The 26,407-nt window shown below is 41.3% G+C and overlaps 1 protein-coding gene across 3 annotated transcripts in view; it reads right to left on the bottom strand.

Annotated features, from left to right (window-relative positions):
• Arfip1 (ARF interacting protein 1) overlaps positions 1-26,407 on the bottom strand; it is a 69,130-nt gene that overhangs the window by 31,571 nt on the left and 11,152 nt on the right. For 2 of the 3 annotated variants that reach the window (XM_048424522.3, XM_048424521.3), the window contains exons 2-5: positions 23,548-23,649; positions 11,891-11,999; positions 4,729-4,824; positions 3,371-3,483 (exon numbers count right to left, since the gene is read on the bottom strand). In XM_048424522.3, the coding sequence (XP_048280479.2) occupies positions 3,371-3,483; positions 4,729-4,824; positions 11,891-11,999; positions 23,548-23,640 (411 nt within the window). In that variant the 5' untranslated portion in view covers positions 23,641-23,649. The remainder of the gene's footprint in view (positions 1-3,370; positions 3,484-4,728; positions 4,825-11,890; positions 12,000-23,547; positions 23,650-26,407) is intronic. The other variant, XM_048424523.3, reaches the window with a different exon arrangement.

Genomic DNA, 26,407 nt, shown 5'->3' with positions numbered 1-26,407 from the left:
GAGACTTCCCACCCAGGATGTTCACAGTCTGAAAACTGTTCCCCTACAAAGACCGTTCCTACTGTGCTAAGTCAGCTACACCAGTGTCCTCGATTCTTGTTTATCTGCATGCATTAACCAAGTCTCCCTGCCTAATTCTATATAACAAACATGCTAAGCTCCTGGGGTACTGAAGTCCGTCATCAGAGAGCCCAGTCCACTCCATCCCAGCTTTTCTGTGTGTTTTTAAGTTTGATTTTTCTTTATTCTCTTAATCAGGTCAAATCCCTGGAGCCATGACAAAGGATGAGGCAACAGGATTAATTAACAGCAAGAAAAGGTACTTACTGCCATGCCTGACAATCTGAGTCTGATCCCTAGGACACTCATGGTGGAATAAGAGAACCACCTCCAGCAGGTTGTCCTCTGACCTCCACAGGTGCACTATGGCATGAGTGCACACACACACACACACACACACACAGCCCCTCTAAATAAATAAAACTATTCCAGAGGACAAAAGTTTAACCGGAGACACTGACGTTAAGGAGAAAACACTGGTCACATGTGCTATCTGAGCCTGTGACGAGACAAGACAAGATGGCCCTCACTCCCGGAGTTCCCCTGGTAGAGACTCCCACTGTTTGCCAGTCAAAGCACACTGCCTTCCACTGCAACCCAGACATGGAAATCTGCCAAGAGGCAAGATTTGATAAGGAGAATGCTAATGGAAACTGCTTCAGAACTTAAAGAACGACTTTAAAAAAGTATTTCATTGATGTGGGATTCCTCTCTGTGTGCTGTGATTACCATTAAGAAATAAAGAAACTGCTTTAGACCTTAGGCAGGGAAAGCTAGGCTGAATGCTGGGAGAAAGAAGGGCAGAGTCAGTGAGAAGCCATGGAGCCTCCGCCAGAGATAGACATGCTGAAACTTTGCTAGTCGGCCACGACCTTGTGGTGCTGCACAGATTAATAGAAATGGGTTAAATTAATATGTAAGAGTTGGCCAATAAGAAGCTAGAGCTAATGGGCCAAGCAGTGATTTAAATAATATAGTTTCTGTGTGAGTATTTTGGGGCTAAGCAGCCAGAACAAACAAGAGGCTCCTTGTAACATTTCATATTTAGGAAAGATATCAACTATGAAAGCTTGAAACTGAGACTGCTTATGGGGATGAGGGCTCAAAGAAACAAACAAAAAAGATTTCAAACAGGACAAACAGCAACACCTGCCTCAAAGAGATGGGAAGGCAGGCAGGATGGACAGAGAGACTAAGACAAACACACGCCAGAAGGAACTTCCAGTTTAGATCTTGAATCCATCTTCTCAAATTAATTTCCTTACTTTCATGTGAAGAAATAGTTGAATATTAGGCTAATAAATAAAGGTTAATATCTTTAAAATAGGTTAATACCCTGTTTTCTTTCTTTCTTTCTTTCTATTAGTCTGCTTTTGTTTCTTTTCCTAGTCTATAATAGAGTTTTTCAAGAACAGAGCTCAGTGTGGTATGAAAATCACACAAGCGAAAGGACGGGAATTCCAAGCAGCTGGCGAATCACCCTCATGCAGCTACAGGATTACGTCAGGGGATTCCTGGGAAATTTGGTATGGATGGGATCCGTAGATAAAGCAGGTGAGGTGGCCGAGGGTCATGCCGTTCTGAAGACAAGGGGATCTGCTGACAAGGTTTAAAGTCACCATGGCCACACCACAAGAGGACTGGCAATGGCCACACCACAAGAGGACTGGCTGGTGACCGTAACCACAGTGAGCGCACATTAAGATATGAACCAGGGCTGGAGAGATGGGACAGAGGAGAAGAAACCAAGGGAGAATCCATAGGACTCAATGACTGATTAGGTATGCAGGATCAACACGGGGAAGGGACGAGGATTCCCACTTAACCAGTGGTTGTGCCGTGAGAACACAAAGGCGAGAATCATACATCCCTACCCTGCGAACACAGGCCGAGGACTCACACGGAACACCCTGCGTGAGAAGGACGGTGAATGTGGAATCCTTTTCACAGAGCACCACCAGGATTTCTCAGGCCGTGTGATGACGTGAACCAAACAGCTTTAGGAAAGATTCATGTAGCAGATTTCAAAGCACTGTTATCTTGCTAAGAAAACGTTGGGGACTGGAGAGAGGGTTTGGTAGTTAAGAACACTTACTGCTCTTGCAGAGGACCCAGGTTCAGTTCCCAACACCCACACCTCCAATCTCAGCAGATCTTGTGCCCTCTCCTGACAGGCACACGGCACACACAGTGCACATATTTACATGCAGGCAAAACACTCATACACAGAAATAAATAAATCTAAACAAAATTGGACAACTTGTTACAGCACACACAAGTTCAACCACCCATATAGCAAGAAAGGCTGTATTTTTATAGAGGGTTTCAGGTTGTATTTTAAATCTATTAATTGAAAGAATAATTTCACTCTGCTTTAGTCTTGAGAAGACACGGAAGCAAAAACTGCTGTATGTAAAAATGTAGACAATTCTGACTGCCAACCACAGACTTACCGCCAACTCAAAGCAGCGCTGGGGCTCATGCTGCAGCCTGAGCTGTTGGGCTTTTCAGTTTAAGTAGTCCATGCCTGTAGCACCTGATCCCTATTAAGATTCAAAACTACTAAGTGGATTTGTGGCTTGGATGGTTTGTAATGTATCAATGTGCTGTAGATGTAAACACCAGCCTGTTTTACTGAGATTATTAAGGGAACAGGTATGCTAAATTTATAATCTGGTGCTGCCTGTACAGTTACGAATTATTACTACAAGATCACAGAGTTTCCCACTTTGAAGAACTAGTGTGCTATACAATAGCAAGAAGAGGCCACACTCAGGGCATGAGCCTATAGTCCAGGAGGACTCAAAGGATCCCTTGGTCCCAGAAAGGGGAGACTCTGTCTCTTAACAAGTCAATGAATTACCAGAAAAGGAGAATGAATGAGTACATCTACAGTAGCTCTACAGTTAAAGGTATTCTGAGACTTGTGTGTGTGTGTGTGTGTGTGTGTTGAGACAATCTCCAGATGCAGCCCTGACTGGCCTGGAAGGCAGAACAATCCTCCTCGGGTTTTGGCCCCCTAAGTGCTAGAATTACAGGCATGCCTGCATGTTTGTTTATTGTACATATGTGTATTATTTGTCAGAGTTAAGTGTTTTAGTAAGTCTTTTTTAATCTTTTGTATACTAAATTTTAAATTATATATAAAGACAAATAATGGAACCATTATTGTTTATTTCCAAATTGCATGTCCATTTTTGATGGTATTATTTTTCATGTTTGTATAAGAATGATAAATATGATATGGAAATAACATATAAATAAAAAGTCTTGGAGACAGTTAGGGTAGAAATATTTAAAAATTACAAACCTTGTATGTGTTGAGACTCCATTTTCTAACAAGTTCTAATTTTTCCATTGCAGGATTTTTAATTTCATCTGCTAGAATAACTGCTCCACCTTTTGTGTGTGTTCTCTGGCCACCTGCATGATCATAACAAAAGACAAAAGCAAAATCCAGATAAACTCAGGGCATGAGAGAAAAAAATGAAACCTGATGCCATTCACCTGAACTACGTAATCACAGACCACAGCGAAGGTTCCTACTGCATGAAGGAGGAGAGCCTCCAGAACCACGTGGGATGATTTCCTAATCACTTACAAATGTTTCTGTCCATTAAACAAACATGTGGTTTGTCTAACTTCAGGAAACAAATTCTGCTCCAAACTTACCTTAAAAAAACAAAAACAGCGAATGTCTGGCTGGTCTGAGGGGATGCTTACTCTATAGAGGGCCTCTATACCAGCGCCTGGCGCACGCTCAGATCCCTATACCAGCGCCGGGCGGACATTCAGATCCCTAGCACCACGGCTGGGTGTGTGTGGTGGTGCAGGTTATTAACCTTAACACATATGGTGGTGAGGGGCTCAGCCAGCCTAGCTGATGTGATGAGCTCCAGGCTTAGCAAAAGACACTGAAGGGTGATGGTGTAAGACAATCACAGCTGACTTTTGGGCTACACATGCACATATATGTGCACACACACACACACGGTGAGTATAAATTTTCTTCTCCCACTTCTTCCAATAGCCAAATTGCTTTTAGTATAGCTTTATCATAGACCTAAGAATCAGAGCAATGCAAAAATAAAAAAAATGTGTGGTTTTCATGTTTTGATTTTGAATGTGTCCCCTTATATGACTCAAGTTAGCCCTGAACTCTTCAGCCTCAACCTTCCCAATGCTGAGATTACAGGCAAGTACTAGTAAATCCAGGCTATTTTCAGTATTTTGTTGCAATCTATAAACTATCTGTATGCTGAGGTTGACAAGAATACACAACCTTCCCATGTGACCCATTCTCAATAGCAACATGACTGTCAAAGCTCCCTTCCTGCTGGCAGAGGGCAGAGCTGCAAAGTCAAGAGGTTAGAATAAAGTAAGTGGACCCATACCAACCAAATAAAAGAGAGAATGAATTAAAACAAATTACATTTTACTTTGTTTTTAACCTTTAAAAATCATTAAATTTTAGGTCTGAGATGCAAACTAATTGTTTTGAAAGGACAGGCAGCAGCTAGAAAAACGATTTCCTTTATCGTTAGAGAAAGCAGCAGCAACAGTTGTAACAGCCAGAAGAGCGCACGCCTAGAAACACAGAGCAAGCAATTATGAACTGAGTTAGGCTGGCTTCAGCAGCAGAGGCCCTGAGATCTGATCAGTGAATACCTGCAGAAACAGTTAGGTCACCTCCTTGTTGAGCCAGTTGACCAGCTGCAACCCTGCTGGGAGACAGAACGGACGGCAAAGGAGGCGCTGAGGAACCTGGAAAGGGCAGACATTAAACTGTAAAATCCACTTCCTCCTCCACATGTGAGACATTTTGCACAGAGATCTACTGACAATTCCTTTAACATGGTCGAACACTGCAGTTAAGATTACAATTAATATGCCTTCTCTCCTGTGGGAAAAGACTATAGTAAGACGATGCTAGGGGCTGGGTTCTATCTAAACCTGTCACTAGCCTGTCAAAACCAAACAGACCACCGCACTATGTAAAAGAACTGGTAAGACCATATCTGAACAAGCTTCCCCGGAGTCTGGTATTTTCAAACGCTGGAGTTGAATGAATTATGGTTTAAGTTCATATCTCATAACTTCCCATCTTTCCTAGGAAGAAAAGGCTTAGGTACAGAAAGGAATACTGAAGCAGAATTTAATACTTCACTAGAATTACCGCCTTCTTAGGAACTGTCGCCAGATTCTCCCAGTCATAAACCAAGCAGGATACAGGGCAGACTGCTGCTACCTGTGCTGGGGACGCAGGCGCAGTCAGCCACCCTGAGGCCTGTGGCCAGGCACCAGGAGCTGCACAGCCACAGACACACGGGGAGTCTAGGAACTGACAAGTTCCGGGCTGGGAGAGCATGAGAAGCATTCCTGGCACTTTAAGAACACATCTGGGGCTCTCCAGGTGCACAGTGCTCTCAAGACCAGCTGGGAGACTTTCAAACAGTCGAGTCTGAGAACAAGAGGGAAGGAAGTTTTAAGTAAAATACAACCAAGCTTCAAATTCTAATTCTGGCTCTGTCTCTCACACAGTGACAGGAACACTCTGACAATTTACTTAAATCTCTGAGTCCTCTGCAGTCTTCTGAAAAGTAAAAAGCATTCTCTATCAGCAGGTCATGGTACGTGCTCTTGTGCCTGGCAGCGTGAGTTTGGTCCTGGAATCCATGCAGAAGTAGAAAGCGGATTCTCAAAAACTGTCCTCTGACTTCCAGTGCACACACTGTAGCGTGCGCACCCACACACATATACATACAAAACAAGTGCAACTTTACATAAAGGAATGCTACTCACCACTGTTGCTAAGGCAACATATTAAATCAAGTTAAAGAGAGTAACCATTAAACACGAGAAATTCTTTCAATGTTTAGCTAAAAACATTTGATTTTTCTCTACTAATTTGTACATGTGTATCTGTGAGATCACAGCGGCAAATCTGCATACATGCACACAGGGCAGCTGGAAGAGCACGCGTGCAGGGGTCCTGCTCCACCACTCCTAGCTTTATATCTTCACCCAGCCTTACTCTCTCTCTGAACCTGGAGCCAAGCTTTCCGCCCGCATGCCCGAGGGATCATCTCCCCGGCACTGGCGATACAAGCATAAGAATACAAGCCTGGCTTTTCCATAGGTGCTAGAGATTCAAATTCAGATCTTCACATTTGCAAAGCAAGTGCTCTTACCCACTGAGCCTTCTCTCCAGCTCTAGCCTATTTCAAAGACTATAATAAAATATTATTTCAATTAAAATCTTCCCAGGTTTTCTGGAAAAAATTTAAATCAAATTCATTCATGACAGGAATGACTCAATATCTACTTTACATATAATTAGCAAGAAATGTACATATCCCATATACACATAAACAAGACAGCCTTCAATTGTACTAGTATGAAAATCTGCTTACCTTGAATTCTAGTATATGACAGACCTAAATAGACTACCACTATCATTTAAAGTAGAGATATATGTCTCTTTGAAGCTACTGAATTACAGAACTCGAAACTAGACTGGCTGAGCTGAGCCGCGGTGGCACACGCTTTTAATCCCAGCACTCGGGAGGCAGAGGCAGGCGGATCTCTGTGAGTTTGAGGCCAGCCTGGTCTACCAGAGCTAGTTCCAAGACAGGCTCCAAAGCTACAGAGAAATCCTGTCTTGAAAAACCAAAACCAAAACAAAAAACAAAAACCAACCAAACAAAAAAACCCCCAAAAAACCCTAGACTGGCTGATAGACATCAATTAGTCTGAACACTCACAATAAAGTTTACAAAGAATGAGGTTCAGGAGGTTAAACAGCTTCATATGGGGAAGTTCACAATCCACACACACCACAGGATCTCCACTATCAAATTAAATACTCAATCCACATGAAAGACATTTCAACAGGCTATCCAGTCCAAAAGCCACGCTATACAAAGACCATCTCTATTGTCTAAGGCACAGGGTTCCCATCATAAGGAAGCAGTAAACACAAGGAACCAACGACCAGAGTTCCGTGTCTGCTGACCCAAGAACACAGCTCTGTTGCTCTATTATTACAGTTCATTAATCTCTCAGAGAGACGACGTCACAGCACTTGACATGTGTATAACGTGTGTAGCAAGTGATATAGCTTCCACACTAAATGGCAAACGGTGTGGGACTCCAGTTGTCTGCCTCGCCTTCAGAGGTCCCTTCCATTTTCCACATTTTCAGAACTGCAAGCCTTTAGATTTGTTGTTTAAATTAGCCCTTCCAACTAAACTCAGATATCAAAGGTGCTCACTAATACCCATAAAATACTCTTAAGAATCCAACATCGTAAAGCTGGACATGGAGGTACAAACCTCTATTCCTAGGACCCAGGGAGGGGCCTGATGCAGGACTGTCATTTTGGGCCACCCTGAACTACACCTGACCTGTAAGACCTTCTCTCCCAAAAGAAAAACAGAACATAAAACTTGGTTGCTTTCTTTAATAGTTGCTGCCTTTTAAGCTGCGGCTTTTTAACTCCGCAGCTACCAGCAGCCCTGCAGGGGCTGCAGCCTGAGGAAAGCCTGTTCCCTCGGACACAGACTCTTTCAAGGCTACAAAGGGAACTTATCTAGATCTCTGTCCCTCGGGAGAGCTCAGGATTCAAAGGCGGAGGTGGAACCCTGCTCCCCAGAGAGGCTGAGTAGCTGCAGCTCACTTCAGCTCTCCTCCTCCCATCTCCCGGGAATCCTCCTGCTTTTCCCTCACCCTTCATAATAAACCCTTCGCCCCCGGCTCCTCCCCACAACTTCCGGTCAGGTAATTGCTGACACAGCCTCCCAACTGTAGGTGAAATTTTCTTAATCAAACACATCTTTGCATCATTAAACAAATGTTCCAGAGCATAAACAAAAGCAATACCCCTTAAAATGATATTCTACAACAAAACTTAAAAGACCTTGCTAACTGACTAAGTTTGGTGGAATTAGCCAATTTTCTCTCAACAGAAATCCTGGCAGATGCAATGATTACAACTCTAATTTAAACAAACAAACAAACAAAAAAAAACTTGGGGATCAAGCATTCGTCCTTGTCAGGAACTTAGATTTACTTTTGACTATGTTGTTACCGGTCCTGCTACATTTTTGTTGTTGACCAGGTTTAAATATTTGTTGTTGTTTTTAAGCTAAACTGAGGTATAATTTTTAAACTTTAGGAACAAGTAGAAAAGTATATTATTAATTATCATGTAATAACTAGTCAGCCTTGTGTCCAGAGAGCTAACAATGACCTAATACCTCTAACGCTTCCCATGAGACTCATGTCATTCATCCCAGTGCTCATTCCTATACACGTCTTAAAACAAGGGCCCTGAAGACAACAGTGCTTTCCAGTAAGTGCTGAGCTAGTCAGTGTAAGAACACAGAACTCTCTCATGAACACGGATCAATAATGAATGCACTGCGGGTTAAAACAAGCTTTATAAACTCAGTTCTAAGAGATTAACTACTCCCATTAGCACAAAACAAACTTTCATTCCAATTTGAGTATTAGAGCATCTTTACAAGAAGTGAAACTAGGTGGCATTTTAACATTCATGTATTGCAGATTACAGTGGCCATTTCAGTCCAATTACTCTACACCCTGTTACTTACAGGGGAAAGCATGAAATCAAATGTCAGACAAAGAATTTCATTAAAAATAATGAAAATATCTACACAACACATTGTTTTTGTGATGAGACTGAACAGAGCCATGGTATCTGACAGAGACAGAGTCCGGAGTGAGGGCGGCTACAGTAGCCGTCTGCAAACAGCCAGGGGCTGTTATCTGAGTTGCTCTTCCTGAAGGACTCACAGAGCCTTTGCACAGCTTGGTCTCCAGGCAAACCTGGCAAACCAGGAGGTCTCATGTGGCCGAGAACTGCTCAGGTGGTGGTTTAGTGCGCAGAAACTGACTGGGTAAAGAAAGGCTTCTGCAGAGCTACCGACCCACCTGCTGCTGGTGCTGACCCATGAAACACCCTGAAGTGTCTCTCCTCGACCGATCTGACACATGTAGCTCAGAACACTATGTTGACATTAAAATTTGAAATTGGGGCTGGGATGTATCCTAATGTAGAGCACTTGACTCATATGTACAGGGTCCTGAGATCAACTCCCAGTATCACAAAAATTAATAAGTATCGATTGATCAAAACTTGGTGTCAAATTATGTAAAGTAAGTCAATAAGCAAACATAATTTCAGGCATTTAGTCAATCCTTTCAAAGACAGAAAACCGTGCATGAGAATGCGATGGAGAATTAACCAGAGATTGCATCTGTCTGTCGTGTGTGTGTGTGTGTACACCTGTGTGCGTGCGTGTGCCTGAGCACACACAAGAGCAGTGAACACTGGATGTTGTTCCTTCTTAGATCTTGTTCACTCTGTGTTTTGAGATAGGGTTCTCACTGAACTGACAAGGTGGCTGTACCTCCTGGCTCAGGAGCATGCCTGGCATTTTAGCACCGTTTCTAGAGATCAAACTGAGGTCTCCACCTTATACATTGAGCACTTTACCAACCAAACCATCTTCCTAGCCTTAAAGCTATATTTTTTATTTTAAACACACACACACACACACATTGTGGGGGGATCAGAGGACACTTTGCAGGTGTTAGTTCTCTCGTTCTATGATGTGGGTCTCAAAAACAGTATTTAGGGTGTAAGACTTGGTGGCAAGTGTCTTTATCTGCTGAGACATTTCATTGGCCCCAAACTATTTTTTAATGAACATGTCTTGATTTTTGTTTTCAAGAGTTTTACAGATATATACTGTTAAAATACTGACATAGCTCAGGAGGCAGAGGCAGGAGGATCTCTGTGAGCTTGAGGCAACCCTGGCCAACAGAACGACAGGACAGCCAAGGTTACATAGAGAAATCCCGTCTGGTCTTGAAAAACCAAAAACTAAGGGAAATAAAAAGAAGCATTGCTTCCTTTGTGCAACTTCCCTTTCTAACAAGGTCAGGAGGAAAGGAAAACAGCACCACTAAGCCGATTGCTCACTCCCAGCTGACAACGCTGGGTCAACCTAAAGGTCTCTTTCCAAGACCCATATATTCATGACCAAATATATTCAAAATCTAAACTGCCCTTGAATAAAGAGCTGGCCAATGATACAATAAATTTGCCAAGACAAGGAGACCTACTGTATCAAATCACAACACATTAAAAAAAATTATACACTTTACACCAAACATTAACTATAGCTACTTAATTGCAGCTCTAGATCCAAAGGTTTCGTGGTTTTCATCCACTCATTAAAAAAAAAAAAATTCTCAGGGAACATCACTGCAAGAGTGGAGTGGGGACCAGGGTAAAACAGAATCTTCCGGATGTGACAGGATGGGGCACTAAGGAACTCTGACAGCGGTTGCCTACACAAGACCTAAAAAGCACAAAGGGGAGGGGCTCACGAGCTCTAGCCCCTGGCAGGTAATGGTGCAGCGGTGGACGGTCCCATACCCACGTGTATATGGGCAGCACATTCTGGACTAAGAGCTTTAGCTCATCTGTTGGTTTATATAGAGGGGAAGCTGGGACAAGTGAGGATAAAGAGTAAAGGGAGAAGATGATCAAAACGTATTATATTCATGTATGATATGCCAAAGAATTAATGGAAGTATTACACTAAAAACCAATGAAAAAGTTAAAGACAAGGTCATGAACAAAAGATTTTCCCTTTGCATTAGAGACATATCTGCATATTCATGTGAACACACACATACTTCTCAGACTGTGTGCAGGAAAGAGTCAGCTCAGGGCAGGTCTAATTGTCTGTCCTTAAAAAGGCTGTTTACAAGACTGGCCTTTGTCCAGATGTTGAGAAGATGACTTTAAAAAACTCCTTCCAGAAGGCTTGGGCCCAGGGCCGAAGTTGTTCCTACAAACAGTGTGGTTAAGGTTGAGTGTACAGATTTCTGTTAAGTCTAGAATACTGAGGGTGCTCACAGGAAGCCTGTGTGTGGAGCCCTAACAAAAGCCCTGTATACTAAGCGCTTAATGAGCTTCCCCTAGCAGCCACACTTGGACTCTGTTGCCACATCTCGCAATGAAAGAGTTAACAGTGCCTGGCATTGGCATAGCAGACCTTGAAGCTGCTGCCCTACTGAGCACTGGTAGCCGTCCCTGTAGTAAGCCGTCCCTGTAGTAAGCCATGGTGTGAGTGCTGGCTGAGACTGAACATCAAGGTGATCTCAGAGAGCTCCTGTATGGCACACACGGGAAAACTGAAGCTCCATTTCCCCATTTCTTTTGAAATCTATAATCTGTATTTAAATAAATCAATACAGTTACAATTTCTGTGATTACAAGCTAAAAGTATCTAAGGTAATCTCTTGAAATAATTTTACAGTTTGATTTAACAATATTTTAAAATTATTATTAAAAGTATTCCTTAAGGAGTAAGCTGAAGGGGGGTGTGCGTGACTGGTAGGCTGTGTCTAGTGTGTGAGCCATAGGCTGTATCCTGGAATACTCATATAAAGACCAGGGAAATGATTCTTAAGTTATTTAAATTGAAAAGAAAGATGATTATGTTTATAATCACTTTTCATCACAGAATTTTTTGTTTGTTTACTTTTTGAGACAGGGTTTCTTTGTGTAACAGCCCTGGCTGTCCTGGAACTCACTTTGTAGGCCAGGCTAGACTCAAAACTCACAGAGATCCACCTGCCTCTGCCTCCCAAGTGCTGGGAATAAAGGTGTGCGCCACCACCGCCCAACTCTTCTACATAATTAAAGAACTCTTGTCTTCTTTAACAGAACTGGCACTTTCTGAGCCTCCCCTCCTGCATTTCAGCCATCTCTACAATATGCGGTTCTTACCTTGGGACACTCCAGCTTCCTTAGTCCCCTCGTTGGTGCTGTCAAAGCCATGAGATGTAATCTGAGTTTCTGAGAGTCCAAGTCCAGATGGTAATGAACGCTTCAAATCCTTAGTAACATTTGAATAAAAGAGAAAAAGAGCTTGGTGAAAGAGCTCACACCACACAGCATTTCAGCGTTGTGTCTGTAACTACATTTTATGATATGTTTCTCTTCCTACAGATTATCCTTAAATTGACAAGGCATTCTGTGATCAAAAACAGCAAGATTTGCTATTAGGTGGTACAATGTATGCCAAACACAACATACCTTTACACTGATCAGGTTAAGGTAACAGGACACGGAAGGTTGAAGAGGGGAATGAGGGTAAGGCAAGATGCATCTCAGTCTAACAAAGACCCTTGCAGAGGAGGCAGGAAACTCTGGGCAGTCATTATCACGTTACTGTCAAAGCAGGGAGGGCAGCCAGGAAGCTTCCAGGGCCAAAGCAGTTAAAGTCTCCACTGAGGGATGGGGAAGCAGGAATTAGGAAAAGGCCAGACAAAATAGGAAGTTTAATCCCAACTGAACTAAAAAGTGGGTTAAACAGCAGATGTGCTTGATTTGGTGAAAGAACTGCTTTGAGAATATCAATTTGGGACACAGGTAAGGACAGGTTAAGACTTACAAGTTGTGGGGCGGTGGTGGCACACACCATTAATCCCAGCCCTCGGGAGGCAGAGACAGGCGGATTTCTGTGAGTTTGAGGCCAGGCTGGTCTACAGAGTGAGTTCCAGGACAGCCAAGGTTGTTACACAGAGAAACTCTATTTTCAACCTTCCTCGCCTCAAAAGAAGTTAGAAGCTAAGGTCAAGACCAATCATAAACTAAAGTTTGAGAAGTAGAATCCCCTCCCCCAAAAGATGAAATTCAAGATTAATTAAAAGTAAAACGTGTGATGAAATTCTGCTACATATTCAGTGTCATAATAAGTAGAATAACTGTGTCTGGTATATACAACCGGCATGGGCACAACGCAAGACAGACAGGAGCAAGGTAAGTCAGTGCCAACACAGCTGATTCCCAGCAACTCTACACTGCTGCTGGAATAAAAACATTTAGCACAGGTTAAGTGACATCTGTCACAGTAACAGGATTTGAAGACAGCATTTTGAATGCTTGTTGAAGAACTTTCTAAACTCTGAGGTTCCCTTAGCCCTTAAATGTATCCACTAACTTTTTCTTGCTCCAGACACTGGCAACCCTCAGCTCATTTCCTTCAATCTTTTCCTTTGTTATCAGTGAGGAACCTGGCAACAAACACAAAGTGGAAAAAATGTAACAAATAAGACTAAGTTTACCATCCTGACACTTCTGGGGAAAAGCAATTGCTCCAAACCTATTTTGAGAATGAAAACATTTCCCGAGGGTGGACTTCTATGGAAGGTCTTCTCTGGAGACTAACCATGAGCCCGTGCCTTTCTCTGGATAAACCTGATGAATGGCTGTACTACTAGTGTCCTCAGTGTAACCCTAAGCATCTAAAGAAATACAAGATCTAAAATTACTTTTATTATAGAGACAGGACTTTGTTATTCTACCTCATGCTGGCCTTGAACCTGCAACCCTTCTACTTCACCTCTGGAGTGCTGGGACGATACCTGTGTCACTACATCTGACTTAGCATACATGGCTTGTAACTAAACACACAAGGATTGAAGCTAGTCCCACCTGGGGATATCCCTGCTTTAATACTGCTTATGACTATCCTTTTATACTCTGCTAAGCCATTTTAATAATTGAAATATTAAAATTCTTTTTGTTGTTGTTTTGTTTTTGTTTTGAGACAGGGCTTCTCTGTGTAACAGCCCCGGCTGTCCTGGAACTCGCTTTGTAGACCAGGCTGGCCTCTGCCTCCTGAGTGTTGAGTTTGCCACTACCACCCGGCTAAAAGTCATCTTTAAGATTTTCCCCAGATCCTAACTCCCTAAGAACAGAAAACTAAATATGCCTTAATAGACTTCCTACTGGTTTTATGGCATCTGTAGCTGTATATAAACCTAAACTCTTCCCTTACTGTAGTGATTATCTGCTTTACTTTTAGGATCTCTGCTTAGTTTTGAAAAACCCTGTTCTATTTATTCAACCTTAAATCTCGTAACTTTCTAGCTAGACCAGTTACTGAGTGATTTATCTCAGTACATTAAGTGGATGGAGCAAGCCTGGGAACAGCTTCTTAATCCCACAGTCCTCAGCCTAGGCATTTCACCACACTAGTGTCTTCACTGGCATTACAACAAGGTGTGTCTTAAGTTATTTGTTACCAATAGTGACTAAAACAAAGACATCAACTTCTCTGTAAAGAATGCTATAGTGAGGGAGGGCCGAGGTGATCTCTGCATTATAAGATGTTCTCCAGACTGAGAACACAGGTGGGACCTCAGAAGGAAAACACAACTGTTTAGCACTTTGGTTGTTAGTAAAGAGTTAGTTCTGATTCCAAGTGGATTCATTACTTTAAAAAACAAGAGCAATAATCAATTGGATGCAATGGCTGCAACATTTGTTCTGAGGTCCGCTCAGATCATCCTGAGCGAAACCTGGCTCAGTCACTTAATGACCACGTGGTCCCAGACAGCTTCTCTAACTTGTTGAGTTTCTTTATTATAAAATGGAGATAACTGAGGGTTAACAATGCTTACCTCGCAGACAACACACAAAGAGTGCGTAGGACAACACCCTCTCGTATTAATTTATAAACAGAACTCTGTTGAATGTTTGAAGTGGGATCAATAGAAGATTATGTAAATTTTCATATGATTTAGGATGAGTGATTATTACTTTAGGAATGACAAAGACAGGAGAAGACTCCAAAGTCATTAGTGCATCTCCTTACCATCTCCACAAACATGGAATTATAAGCACTCATCCTTGACCCATCATTAGGTAACACACTCAACAATGCCATCTTAATTATATTAAGGCATGCCTATACTTTAAAACTACCATACAATTAACTTCTAATATTCACCGACTCTACATAAGACACCTACAAAGAACTGCTAAGTCTGACCTTGAAGTCCTATAATGTGACCCTCTAGATGGGTGTGGTGCACATGCTTGTGAAACCCAGCTACCTGGGAGTCAGAAACAGGGCACACTTGAGTCCAGGAGCTGAGTGGCAAGAACACATCTCAAAGACAAGATAATAAATGAAAGTATGCATCTAAAACATAAGATGGTAATATATGTAGCAGAAACTGCCCATTAATACAAAAATATACAACAGTCGGTCTTCAAAGGTAGAGTTTGCTTCATACTAAAAACAAGAAATGTATGAGAGCGAACAAAAGAAGAGGAAGAGGCCAGTAAGGAGATCATGAATTCAGAGTGACAGGGATGCTGTTGTAAGCAGATGTTTCCAAACAGAACTGGAAAGATGAAGTGGTCTTGCAGTCACTCAGGACTTCTGAAGATCCTCACAAGCCAGAAGCCTACATATTCCTAAGAGTACCACTCTGCACAAGTCTAAGGGACTCAAGCCCCTGACCCTTGTCGTACCCGCTGTATAGCAAATACAGCGGTTCGATGTACAAAAACTGATGTCCTCTTCCAAAGAGAAAGCAACAAACACCTTGTGTAGCAAGAGAAAAGTATGGGTCTTCCATCTGGTTCCCTATGCCCCAGATTTGCAGTTAAAATCATTTCTGAGGCACATGTGGGGTCAGGCAGTGACAAAGGATGTAAGTGCCTTTCCTCTCCCCCCTATCCTCCTCTCCTAGCACTGGGGACAGAAACCAGGGTCCTGCATCTGTGATACACAAATCTTCTGCCTCTGAGCTATACCCCCTACGTGTTTCAGAAATCCTTTCTTTATATTTTCCCTTACCCATACAATATAGGACTAAAATTTAAAGACTCAGAACTCGCTTTTTTATTTATTATAATTTCTGTTTTGACATCCCCATTTAATTTTACACAAGCCACCCTGCTTTATCCACGGTGTTTCCACAAGTTTCCCTATTTTTTTCATGGCTGTCACCGGCTGTCACCTTGCATAAGTCATAACGACTTTTTAGACACACATCTTCCAATGAAGATAAGCTCTCCTTAGGAAGAATATGAGGACTTAAAAACTGAACATATTCAAATGTCACTGGTGTTTAATCTCAACTATCACCTTGATAGGATTTAGAGTTACCACAGAAATAAACCTCTGGGCATGTCTTCCAGGGGGTTCCTAGATTTGCTCACTGAGGTGTGAAGACTCACAGGTAAGGCTGGTGGCATCATTCTGTGGCTGGGGTCTATAGTGAACAAAAAGGGTTAATGAGCTGACCACCAGCGTCCATTGCTTCCAGCTTCCTGGCCGTAAGTGCAATGCAGGCAGCTGCCTCAAGTCTCTGCTGCATGATTTCTCCGTGCTGACAGACGGTACCCTCAAACTGTGAGCCAAAACAAATGCTTTCCTCTTAAATGAAGTAATTAAGAGGAGTGGTCTACAGATTGTAGACGGGCACACAGCTGACCTGACCTGAAAGATTAGCCTCGTGAATCATTTTCTTATAAAAGAACAATGTGTGAATTCTTACGGAGCGATAGCACGTAGAGTGTGGGTGTGAGTGAAGGACTAAGCAGACACGATAGCTGTCTCCGATTATATACACTTCTAAGTGATGGAAACACCGTCTACCGTACTACTGATGGCCTCCAGCCTGGCAATGTTAGTACTTCATGGTGGCCAAGGTTCCTTGGCTCAACAAGCAGCAATCCTTCAGGAAGCAAAGCTCCTGTCATTACAGAAAAAAGCACAACATCGGAACTGGAGTGGTGTAAAGTCCCGAAAAGGAAACCAGCAGCGTGACGGTACAGAACAATCCAGGATGGAGGAGAGGAGTGGATAACTCGTGAGTAATACTCAAAGTCTGTGTGTGTTAACTTGTCTATTTGGGGGGTGTTAAACTTCCTAAAGTAAGACAATATAGCCTCACAGTGCACAGAATTTTCTAAAGTATCATCCTCACATAACTTGCCAGGTTTTTTTGTGCTCGAATGTAAGGTATTGCATAGCTTAGTAAATTGTTGAATATATGCTACTGCATTTACTCTATATCTTACAAAGTCTAATTCAGTCATAACCAACACTAAATCCCCACTTCACACTTTTTTTATGTTGTTGGCATTCAATTCAAACCTTAAAATGGCTTAAGTTCCAACTCCACTGAAACTATAGTTCAATACTGAAGTATTTAATACACTTAAAATGTTTTCATGAGCAAATATGACACTTTAAAAAACTTCAAATAAAGTTCATATGTATTTTTAGTACCACCCTATTCAGTTCAGACACAACTTTCTAAAATGGAAGTCTGGTTGAAGTAACCAGTTTTTACTTTGTTGCGGCTCCCTCTACCTTTTATGCCATGTGAACTGCCGCTCCTATGGTCCTCATACTCCTTCTGACTCTCGGCTGGTGCTTCCGAGCGGGATACTCCTTGCCCTTCTCCATGTCTCTGGCTTATCTTTCAGCTTATCTCTCAGTGATAAGCAATTTCTCGGGCAATATTTCCTCCAACCACATATCAGCATGCTTTATTTGACCAAGTCTATCATTTGTTTCAACATGTTACTTTAAAAAAAATCATCAAGGACTTCATATCCACAAAGGCAAACAGCAGCCTCCGCAGCACAACTAGGGCACAAGATGCAGTCGATCTGAAGCACATACTTCCCGCCACACGCAGGTCTAGAAGCCTAACTTCTAGGCCAGCTCCAACAAAAGTAAGCATTCATTCACAAAACACCTACTGCACACCTCCATTACACACCTCGTATTGTTTGAATAAGGATTCTTGCCCCTCACTGCAATTACAGTCAACTCACACAGGCTTCTGGAATAGCTATGTGATGCTAGCAATCCCATCTGGGCATTCAGGATCCTCCACCTGTTGTACAACGGAGTAGTGAGAGCCAAGATCTCTAAGAAGTTCCACTGAGCTAGTATTCTGTAATCTAAGTTCTGAAGACCCTATACTGTAATTCCCTAAATTTAAATGGAAATTCTGGTAGCTGAGAGTATGTATGTAACTCTCTAAAGAGTTTAGAGATGGAACTTGTGCTTTTGTTTTGGACACGTTCTGTTTCCCTCGTCTGACAATTACAGCGGAACTGGTAAGAAGCTTCAACTGCGTGTAACTACGTTTGCTTCTTTTCAATTCAACGTACAATGAGCCAATGTCTAGTCATTAACAAACACGATAATGACATGGATCATATCTTTGCTTTCTATTTTGTTGTTTCCTGTTGCTTTTGAGACAGAGGCTCACGTTGTCCGGGCTGGCCTTGAACTGACTGTGTAGCAGAGAACAACCTGACTCTCCGGCCTCCACCCCTTAAGCTGAGATCAGTAGGTTTATTCCACTTCACACAGCTGCTGTTTAGTAATTTTTAACAGCACCGTTGTAAATAATATACAGTTCAAAAGCCAAAGAGTAACCCCACTTCTGTGAAGATTAAACTTCAAAGAACAAAAGTTATTTTACTTAGAAGAAAAAATGAGCATCGTTACTGAGGAGCAGAGGAGGCACCTCGGCTTCCACGGTGACTGTCACCCCTATCTACGAGCCAGACTACAGCGCTGGTACAGGGATCTCCAGCGTGGGCTCTTCTGCAATCATCTCCACGGAAATGCGGATGTGGAGGGTGGACTCTCAGAGCAGGCCAAGGTCCTTGTCAGAAGAAAATCACAAACACCAATGCTGATGATCTATAGTTGAGCGTTGACAATTTCATTGCTTGTGCCACAGTGACACCTGCTGGCCAAACAAATCATTGCAGCTCAGTAAGTTATCACTTGGTCAGGTGAGCCTTTGTTATGTAAAGGCACGATGAGGTTCTAAATTAACAGACTCGAAGGAAAAAGTACACATGTATCTCTGAAATCTCTTTTTAGGAATCCAGACACACGAGATTGTTTTACTATCTTATAAACATAAACATATATAGTCTAACACCAGTCAATACAGTTGACATTTACTTTCTTTGTAGAATTTTATCTTTATTAAAAGAAAAGATTTGAGGTTAAACACAATTTCCTGTTCACTAACAAGGAAAATTAAATGAGAAAGTGACATAATACTTAGGTTAATATATGCCTAATAGATTTTGCGTATAGATACACTGGAAACAGTCAAAAGATGCTTTTGAAATATTGTTTCTGCTCTTGGGGAAAGGCACATAACTAAGGTTAACTTTAATGAAAGGACATCAAATATGTAAGAGACCCATCGCCTCAGGGTTTCAATTGCTGTGAAGAGACACCATGTCCACGGCAACTCTTACAAGGAAAACATTTAGTTGAGGGGACTCGCTTACAGCTTCAGAGGTACCATTATCATCATGGTGGGGAGCATGGCAGTGTGTGGTGCAGGAGGGAGGAAGAGCTGAAAGTCTACATCTTGCCGGCAACAGGAAGTCAGCTGAGACACTGGGAAATCTCATAGCCCATTCATACAGTGACACACTTCCTTCAACAAGGCCATACCCATTCCAACAAAGCCATACCTCCTAATAATGATCTTCCTATGAGATTATGAGGGCCAATTACAGTCAAATCACCACACATGACACATGCATCTTCACTAAGAGCAGGTACAAACAGAAATAGGCATTATGGTGCCGAGTTTCTTTATGGAACAAGGTAGGATGCACTGATTTAAGTATATATTATTGCTTCTCCAGGGGCATCACCACTAGTAAAAGTTCACACCCAATATGGAAAGGTCTCCAAGACAAACATCTTCTTCCTTTCTCTGCCTTCTAAAATGAAGTGAAATAACATCATAGGGCAATACCCAAAAGGAGAATTTGATATTAACAAAGAGTAACTTTCAAATCATCAAGTTACTTGCTTTGGCTGCACAAGCAAAGTGCTTCCTCAGCACTACTCAAAGGCAAGACTCATAAGAGCCATTAAAGGGTTGATTGTGCAAAGCAACCCTGAGGAGGGACCCTGGAGCGGAGGGACCCTGGAGCGGAGGGACCCTGGAGTGGAGCTGCCGACACCCAGGCTGGGGCAGGTAGTTTTACCTGTCGTCTGTATTACAGTGAGAGAGTACAGTGCTGTTTCCAGGACAGATCAAGAAATAAAGCAAGAGTTCAAAGCCAGAGCCACATAAATGACCTAGATAAATATTAATAACAAGAGCCCATCGTGAAAGAGTACCCTAACTATTTAAAATTTTATAATACTTTATTTAGCATATATTTAAAATATATTTAGTATATATTTAAAAGCATAAAGTACCCATAAAATCAGATTTATAAATACATCGTTTATAAAACTGTGTATGATAAACTGTAGTGTGCATGTTTTGCTCCATAAGCACTGTGAAATAACTAAATAACACAGTACCATATCTACCACCTTCCTTAGCTGCATGAGTGTGCGCATGTGCGCGTCCTAAAATGCCCTAACTCTAGCAAATTTCAAGCATACAAGCCACTACTAACCATGCTACGCGTATGTCTTCGGAATCCTCAAACTCTACACCTGCCACCCTGCCCAGCACCTGCTCACTCTCTCTACCCACCCTCCTGCTCTTTTTCTGTGTCTGGAGGTTTAAATGAGAACAAGAGAGATGCCACTCACTTTGTGTTTTGTTTCAGACAGTCTGACTCTACAGCCCGGGCTGTCTTTCTGTAGCAATCATCCTAGCTCAACCTTCCAACTGCTAAGATTAAAGGCGTAAACTTCCAAACCAGCTTCATTTTCCATAGAAAGAAAAAAGTCTAATTTTAGCAAATAGTGCTAGAGTAATTGTATAACATTAATTCAGCAGGAGGGAAACTGAGGCGGTATCTTGTTGTACTCTCACAAACAGAGCTTGCCTGAAGATCAGAGGGTGGAGCCAGCCACTAGTTAACCATAGACATCTGGAGGTCGGTACAGACAGACAGGAAGTGATATGGCTGGGTGGAGAGAGGAATATAAGGCGGGAGGAGCCAGGAGCATGGCCTCTTTTTGGGCTGGAGATTTTGTAGAAGTAAAAACTCTAGCGGCTGTTGCTCTACTTCTCTGATCTTTCAGCTTTCACCCCCTAATATCTGACGCTGGGTTTTTATTATTAAGACTGGAACTTATGGTACAAGACACAAACCATGACTTCAATTTCACTTCACACTCAAAGTTAACATTAATCAAGGAAAACCACACACCTAAGCATGAGAAGCAAAATACAGCTTAGAAAAGAAAGTTTGACCATGATACTAGATTGCTTAAATTGGACACTAAAGGAAAGACTGATAAATTATACTTATTAAAATTACCAGCTTCTGGCAGGGGGTGGTGTACACCCGTTAAAACTGAACAGGATGACCACAAGTTTGAGGCCAACCCGGCCTATATTCAGTAGCCTTGTTCATTAAGATACCACTAGGGTGAATATGACCAAAATACATTATATTTACATATAAAATAATCCAATGAAAGCCACTGTCTTGTAAAATATATAACACTTTAAAAAAATAAAAGATACCATTTATGGAATACAAGAGCCTGAGGCGGAAGGAAGCGACTTCTGTAATATGTATATCCAAACAAGGAACTTAGACCCAGGAAAAATTTTCTACTAATCACTTAGAAAAAGGTTCACACCCAACTAACTAGAAACGTCACTTCACAAAAGACAATATCCTAATGGCATGTCCAACTGCTCAACATCATCAATCGGAGAAATGCATGACAGGTTATCACTCCAGCTCTGTGAGAGCGGCTAACGTGGAATTACTCATCAAATGCCAAGAGCGAGCTCAGACCCTGACACCAGAATCTCATCATGGCCAGTGAAACCGCCAACTGGCTCAACAGCTTGTCAAACATCTGTGCACTTCACTTATTCTTCAGACAGTCCACCATGTACAACAACAATGGTCTGTAAGCCACGGGAAAGGCAGTTGGATTCAATACAGACAAGGACTAGACACACCCTAGCTTTACGCCAGCCAAAATCAGAGTACACACAAAAAATATATGACAATGAAAAGAACAAAATACTGCTATAAGCAACAATATAAATGAGTCTCACAGATGTTTGTGAAAGTAAGTTCACAAAACCCAAACCGATAATAAAAACGGACATTTGGCATGCTTGTATGTCTTGTATTTGGGGTACTAAGGCGGGGGGTCACAAGTTTGAGGACAGCCTAGGTTACATAAGAAAACCCATGCAAACAAACTAACTAACTAACTAGAACAATCTACACAGATTTACATTAGTGGTGGTCACCCTGGAAAGGAGAAGGCTTACTGCCTAGCAACAGTCACTGAATGAGGGCGTGGTCCGAGTCCCTGGAAATACTCAGCCTATATACCGTTGTCTTCAGCAAACCCTAACAAGGAACAAAAGTGAGCAAGGGAATAACCATAAACGTGGATCTCTGCTCAGTGGTGGTTCACAGCACCGTACACTTCACACTGGGGCTTCATTCTCGTGTATAAGCCACATTCTAATGAGAAGGAATTTAAAAGAATAGGCTGAAGACAGGGACTTTTCCAACACTGAACCTAACTTCAATTGTTCCCCCAAGACAGGTTTCTCTGTGTTGCCCTGGCTGTCCTGAAACTCACTCTGTAGACCAGGCTGGCCTTGAACTCACAGAGATCTGCCTGCCTCTGCCTCCTGAGTGCTGGGATTAAAAACATGCACCAAAAAATTCAAATTTTAATTTTACTTTTTGCACTGAGGATGGAACTCAAGGACTCGTGGCTGTTGAGCACATAACTCCACCGCTGAGGTAACATACTTCGTATATAGTATACTTTCATTGTATATAGGTCTTCAGCTTTCGTTAGATAGTTCTGTTGTTTGCTTGTGTTGAGGCCGAACCTTACTCTGCAGCCCTGGCTAGCCTATACTTACTATGAGGATGTTAGTTTAGAACCTGCAGCAATCCTCCTACATCTGCTCCCAAGTTCTGTGATGGGTTCACCTTCAGGGAGTCTTCTAGGATGTCAATTCTCTGGTAGTATTTTTTCACTACTGTATTTACAGTACCTTGTGTGTTACTTAATAAATATGCTAAAATAATTATCAAAATTTAGAAAAATTATTGAAATTTTGTTACAATGAGTATTTGAACTAATAGATACTTTTAAGGTAAAATATAGCAGATGATGACAGTAACTCGAGATTCCTTACTGTTCACGTTTATCTTGGAGGTAAAAGATTTCACTGTATGCTCAGAATATGAGTCTTCCTTCAATTACCCTAACTAAAACAACAGCAAAATCAGGAACAGTTACTTAAGAATTATGTATTTTTTTTAAAAAAAAGCATTAGATGATGCTAAATTTTAAGAGGATATATTAATATTTATAAATATTTAAAAAGATAAAATACTACTCTAGCATTTTTCTTACAAAAAGTAAAAAAGTTATATAAAATTATATGCCAAAATTGTAAGATATACTGTCATGCTGGTTAATGACATAAAAGTTTAGTTAATAATTTTGTTTTTATGTTGCCTATTACTAAGCTAAATAGCAAAGCTTACGGCCCTGGAGTTTAGCCTTGGCAAATCAATGTCACAGACTACCCAGTATTCCTTATAACAAACTCGGGTGATTGGCAAAACCTTGTCTTGATTCTTTGTGTTAACAAAAAGTAAAGTGTTCTTACCCTGTGGTAGCCATGGTCATGGGAGTCATCCACTTCTCCATTACTAGTTACTGGAATCTCTGCGGCAGAATTTTTGGGAGACTCTTGAGCCATGTCAGATTCCTAAATTTTTTTAAAAAAAAATTAAAGTAAGTCATACTAATATCAAACTATAAAAGGTATGTTTTAAGACTGTATTCACATACATTTATTACCTACCAGTCTAATATTTTTATAACTTGATATATTATGTATATAAGTTTTGAATGTTTTATATGTGTATAAATATTCAACACAATGACAATACAATAAAAAAAAATGCACCTGGCTGCTTTCACTGCACTCAATATAAATTCCCTGATTTAGAAAAATTACACATGACAAGTACCAGGGAGCATCATCCTACCCCTTAGGATTATGACGACCACTCACAATGGAAGAACCACGGCAGAGAGCCAGGCTTGACCCTTAGGATTATGAGAGACTGCCATTCACAATGGAAGAAACACGGCAGGAAGTCAGGCTTGGTGTGTAACTTACACACAGGGTCTGCCTGTCCAATGTAATGGGCTTTAAAGCGAGCTTCTGTCTACAGGAAAAGGTTTGTTTGTTTGTTTTCAAGACAGGATTTCTCTGTATAACAGTCCTGTCTGTCCTGAAACTCGCTCTGTAGACCAGGCTGGTCTCGAACTTACAGAGATCCACCTGCCTCTGCCTCCTGAGTGCTGGGATTAAAGGCCTACACCATCACACTTGGCCTTGAAAAGTTTTTTTAATATAACAAAAAACTTTAATATGTGCACCAGAATTGAAGCTTTATTCTATAACTTTTCATTCTATAAGCAAAATGACAGTTAAAAACATACTCCTGAATTTTATAACCATATAAAGTGCACCTTTTCAGATTAAACAATAACAGAATGTTTCTGTTAACACAACTGAGCTTCAGTGGTGCCTTTAGTTTCTCTGTCAAGTTAATGTGAGACTCTCATATAAAGAATCTTCAAATTATTTTCTCCAACTCTAAAGTTTTAAAACCTTCAAAGTAAAGAAAGTTTGTCTGACCCGCCGTAGAGGATCAGCAACCTTTCCTTCTTCATCTTAGTCACCATGTCTGTAGAAGTTACATGTGCCTCGGTTTAACAATGACAGTCACCAAAATAACGGCACTGCAGAAGCATTGTCAGAGACGGACTCAGTTCTCCCGAGGTACATGTGGGTTTTTTTAAAAAATATTTATGTATTTATTACGTATACAGTATTTGTCTGCTTTTATGCCTACAGTCAAGGAGAGGGCACCAGATCTCATTACAAATAGTTTGAGCCACCATGTGGTTGCTGGGAATTGAACTCAGGACCTCTGGAAGAGCAGCCAGTGCTCTTAACCTCTGAGCCGTCTCTCCAGCCCCCTGTACATGTGTTTTAACGCTGATACCTGAACCTAGCTGTCACACGCACACTGCGGTTACCAAAACCACAATGAACAACTAATTATAAAAGCGTGTATACATGTATGTTTAATCTACAGACTTGAATCAAAAATGCAATTAAGAAATTCATTAGCAAGACTCCGAGTTTGATAACACTGGAAAAAAATTTTACTGAACATTCTCTGGGAGAATTGTTTTTTGTTTTGTTTTGTATTTTTAAAGAGATTTAAAAAAAACTACTGCAAACCTGGCTGGTATGACTATGGCCCAGCAGGGCCTCGGGGTCACCTGGCCAATAAAGGATGTTTTACACGGAAAGAGAAATGAAAGTCCATCTGCCTGTCTCCTCTCCATCTCCATGGATATATTTGTACACAGGTATGTGGGCAGCACGTGCACACCACACACACACACACACACACACACACACACACTACATCACACTGGTAGAAGTAAAAGGTCTCCCAGGATCTGGCTGCTCTGCTTCTCTGACCTCTTGGTTTTCACCCCCTAATATCTGACTCTGGGTTTTTATTTGTTAAAACCAATTAGAATCTGTGTTACAGGGCCTGGCAGTGCCCACCCTCAGTGACACACTTCCTTCAACAAAACCATGCCTCCTAATCCTCCTAACCTTTCCAACCAGCACCGCTTCTTATTCAAACAACAATTCCCAAAGTCCAGAACACAAGCCAAAACATAAACCAAGAGAATGGAATATATTCCCAAGAAAAATCCAATCTAGTCTGAGATGCTGAAACTAATGAAGATCTAGAAGCTATTATTATTATTTATTGTTGTTACTTTCCTTCCTGTTTGTTTCTCTGAGATAAGATCTCACTAGGCTGGCTTCTAACTCTGTACTTAATTGAGGATGACTTCTGATTATCTTGTCTTCCTCTCCCAAGTGTTGGGATAACAGATTGTGACGTAACAAATGACTTTTCATTTGACAATTGGGCACTTATGGTAGACTGTCATAGGGACAAGAAGTGTAATTAACAAAGTTCATCCAAAGGCTGAAAGAGTACCTTAATAAGGCAAAAGAAACATATTAGCCAAGCTTATGCACAGGAAAACTTAATTTCTAAAAAATGCTTAGAAAAAACTAGAATCTTTATAGAAAAGATCTACAGTCTTTCCAATTATATAAGGCATTATCACTGTTTAACAGTAGTTTAATTTATTTAACAATTTAATTGAGTTTAATTTTAACCCAATTTGCCAATGAGCAAGCAAAAGTAAAGGTTTAATAATAAGCTGAAAGTTTTCCCAGATGCTTCTTAAATGTACCATATTTTTATGACGTTCTCTGGAAATGCAATAGAAAGTACCCAAGTACATATTTTTTTCTGCTTTCCTGTAGTTATATTTCCTACCGGTTTTGTAGGATTAAATTTTCGATTTCAGTCAATTCTAGATTAAAAGAAGAAGTGACTAAAACAGGCAGA

The sequence above is a fragment of the Myodes glareolus genome, chromosome 20 (genome assembly GCF_982192425.1).
Source record: "Myodes glareolus chromosome 20, mMyoGla1.1, whole genome shotgun sequence".
NCBI classification, from domain to species: Eukaryota; Metazoa; Chordata; class Mammalia; order Rodentia; family Cricetidae; genus Myodes; species Myodes glareolus.
The sequence above is the reverse complement of the archived record's forward strand: the minus strand, read 5'-3'. Positions and strand labels throughout refer to the sequence as shown.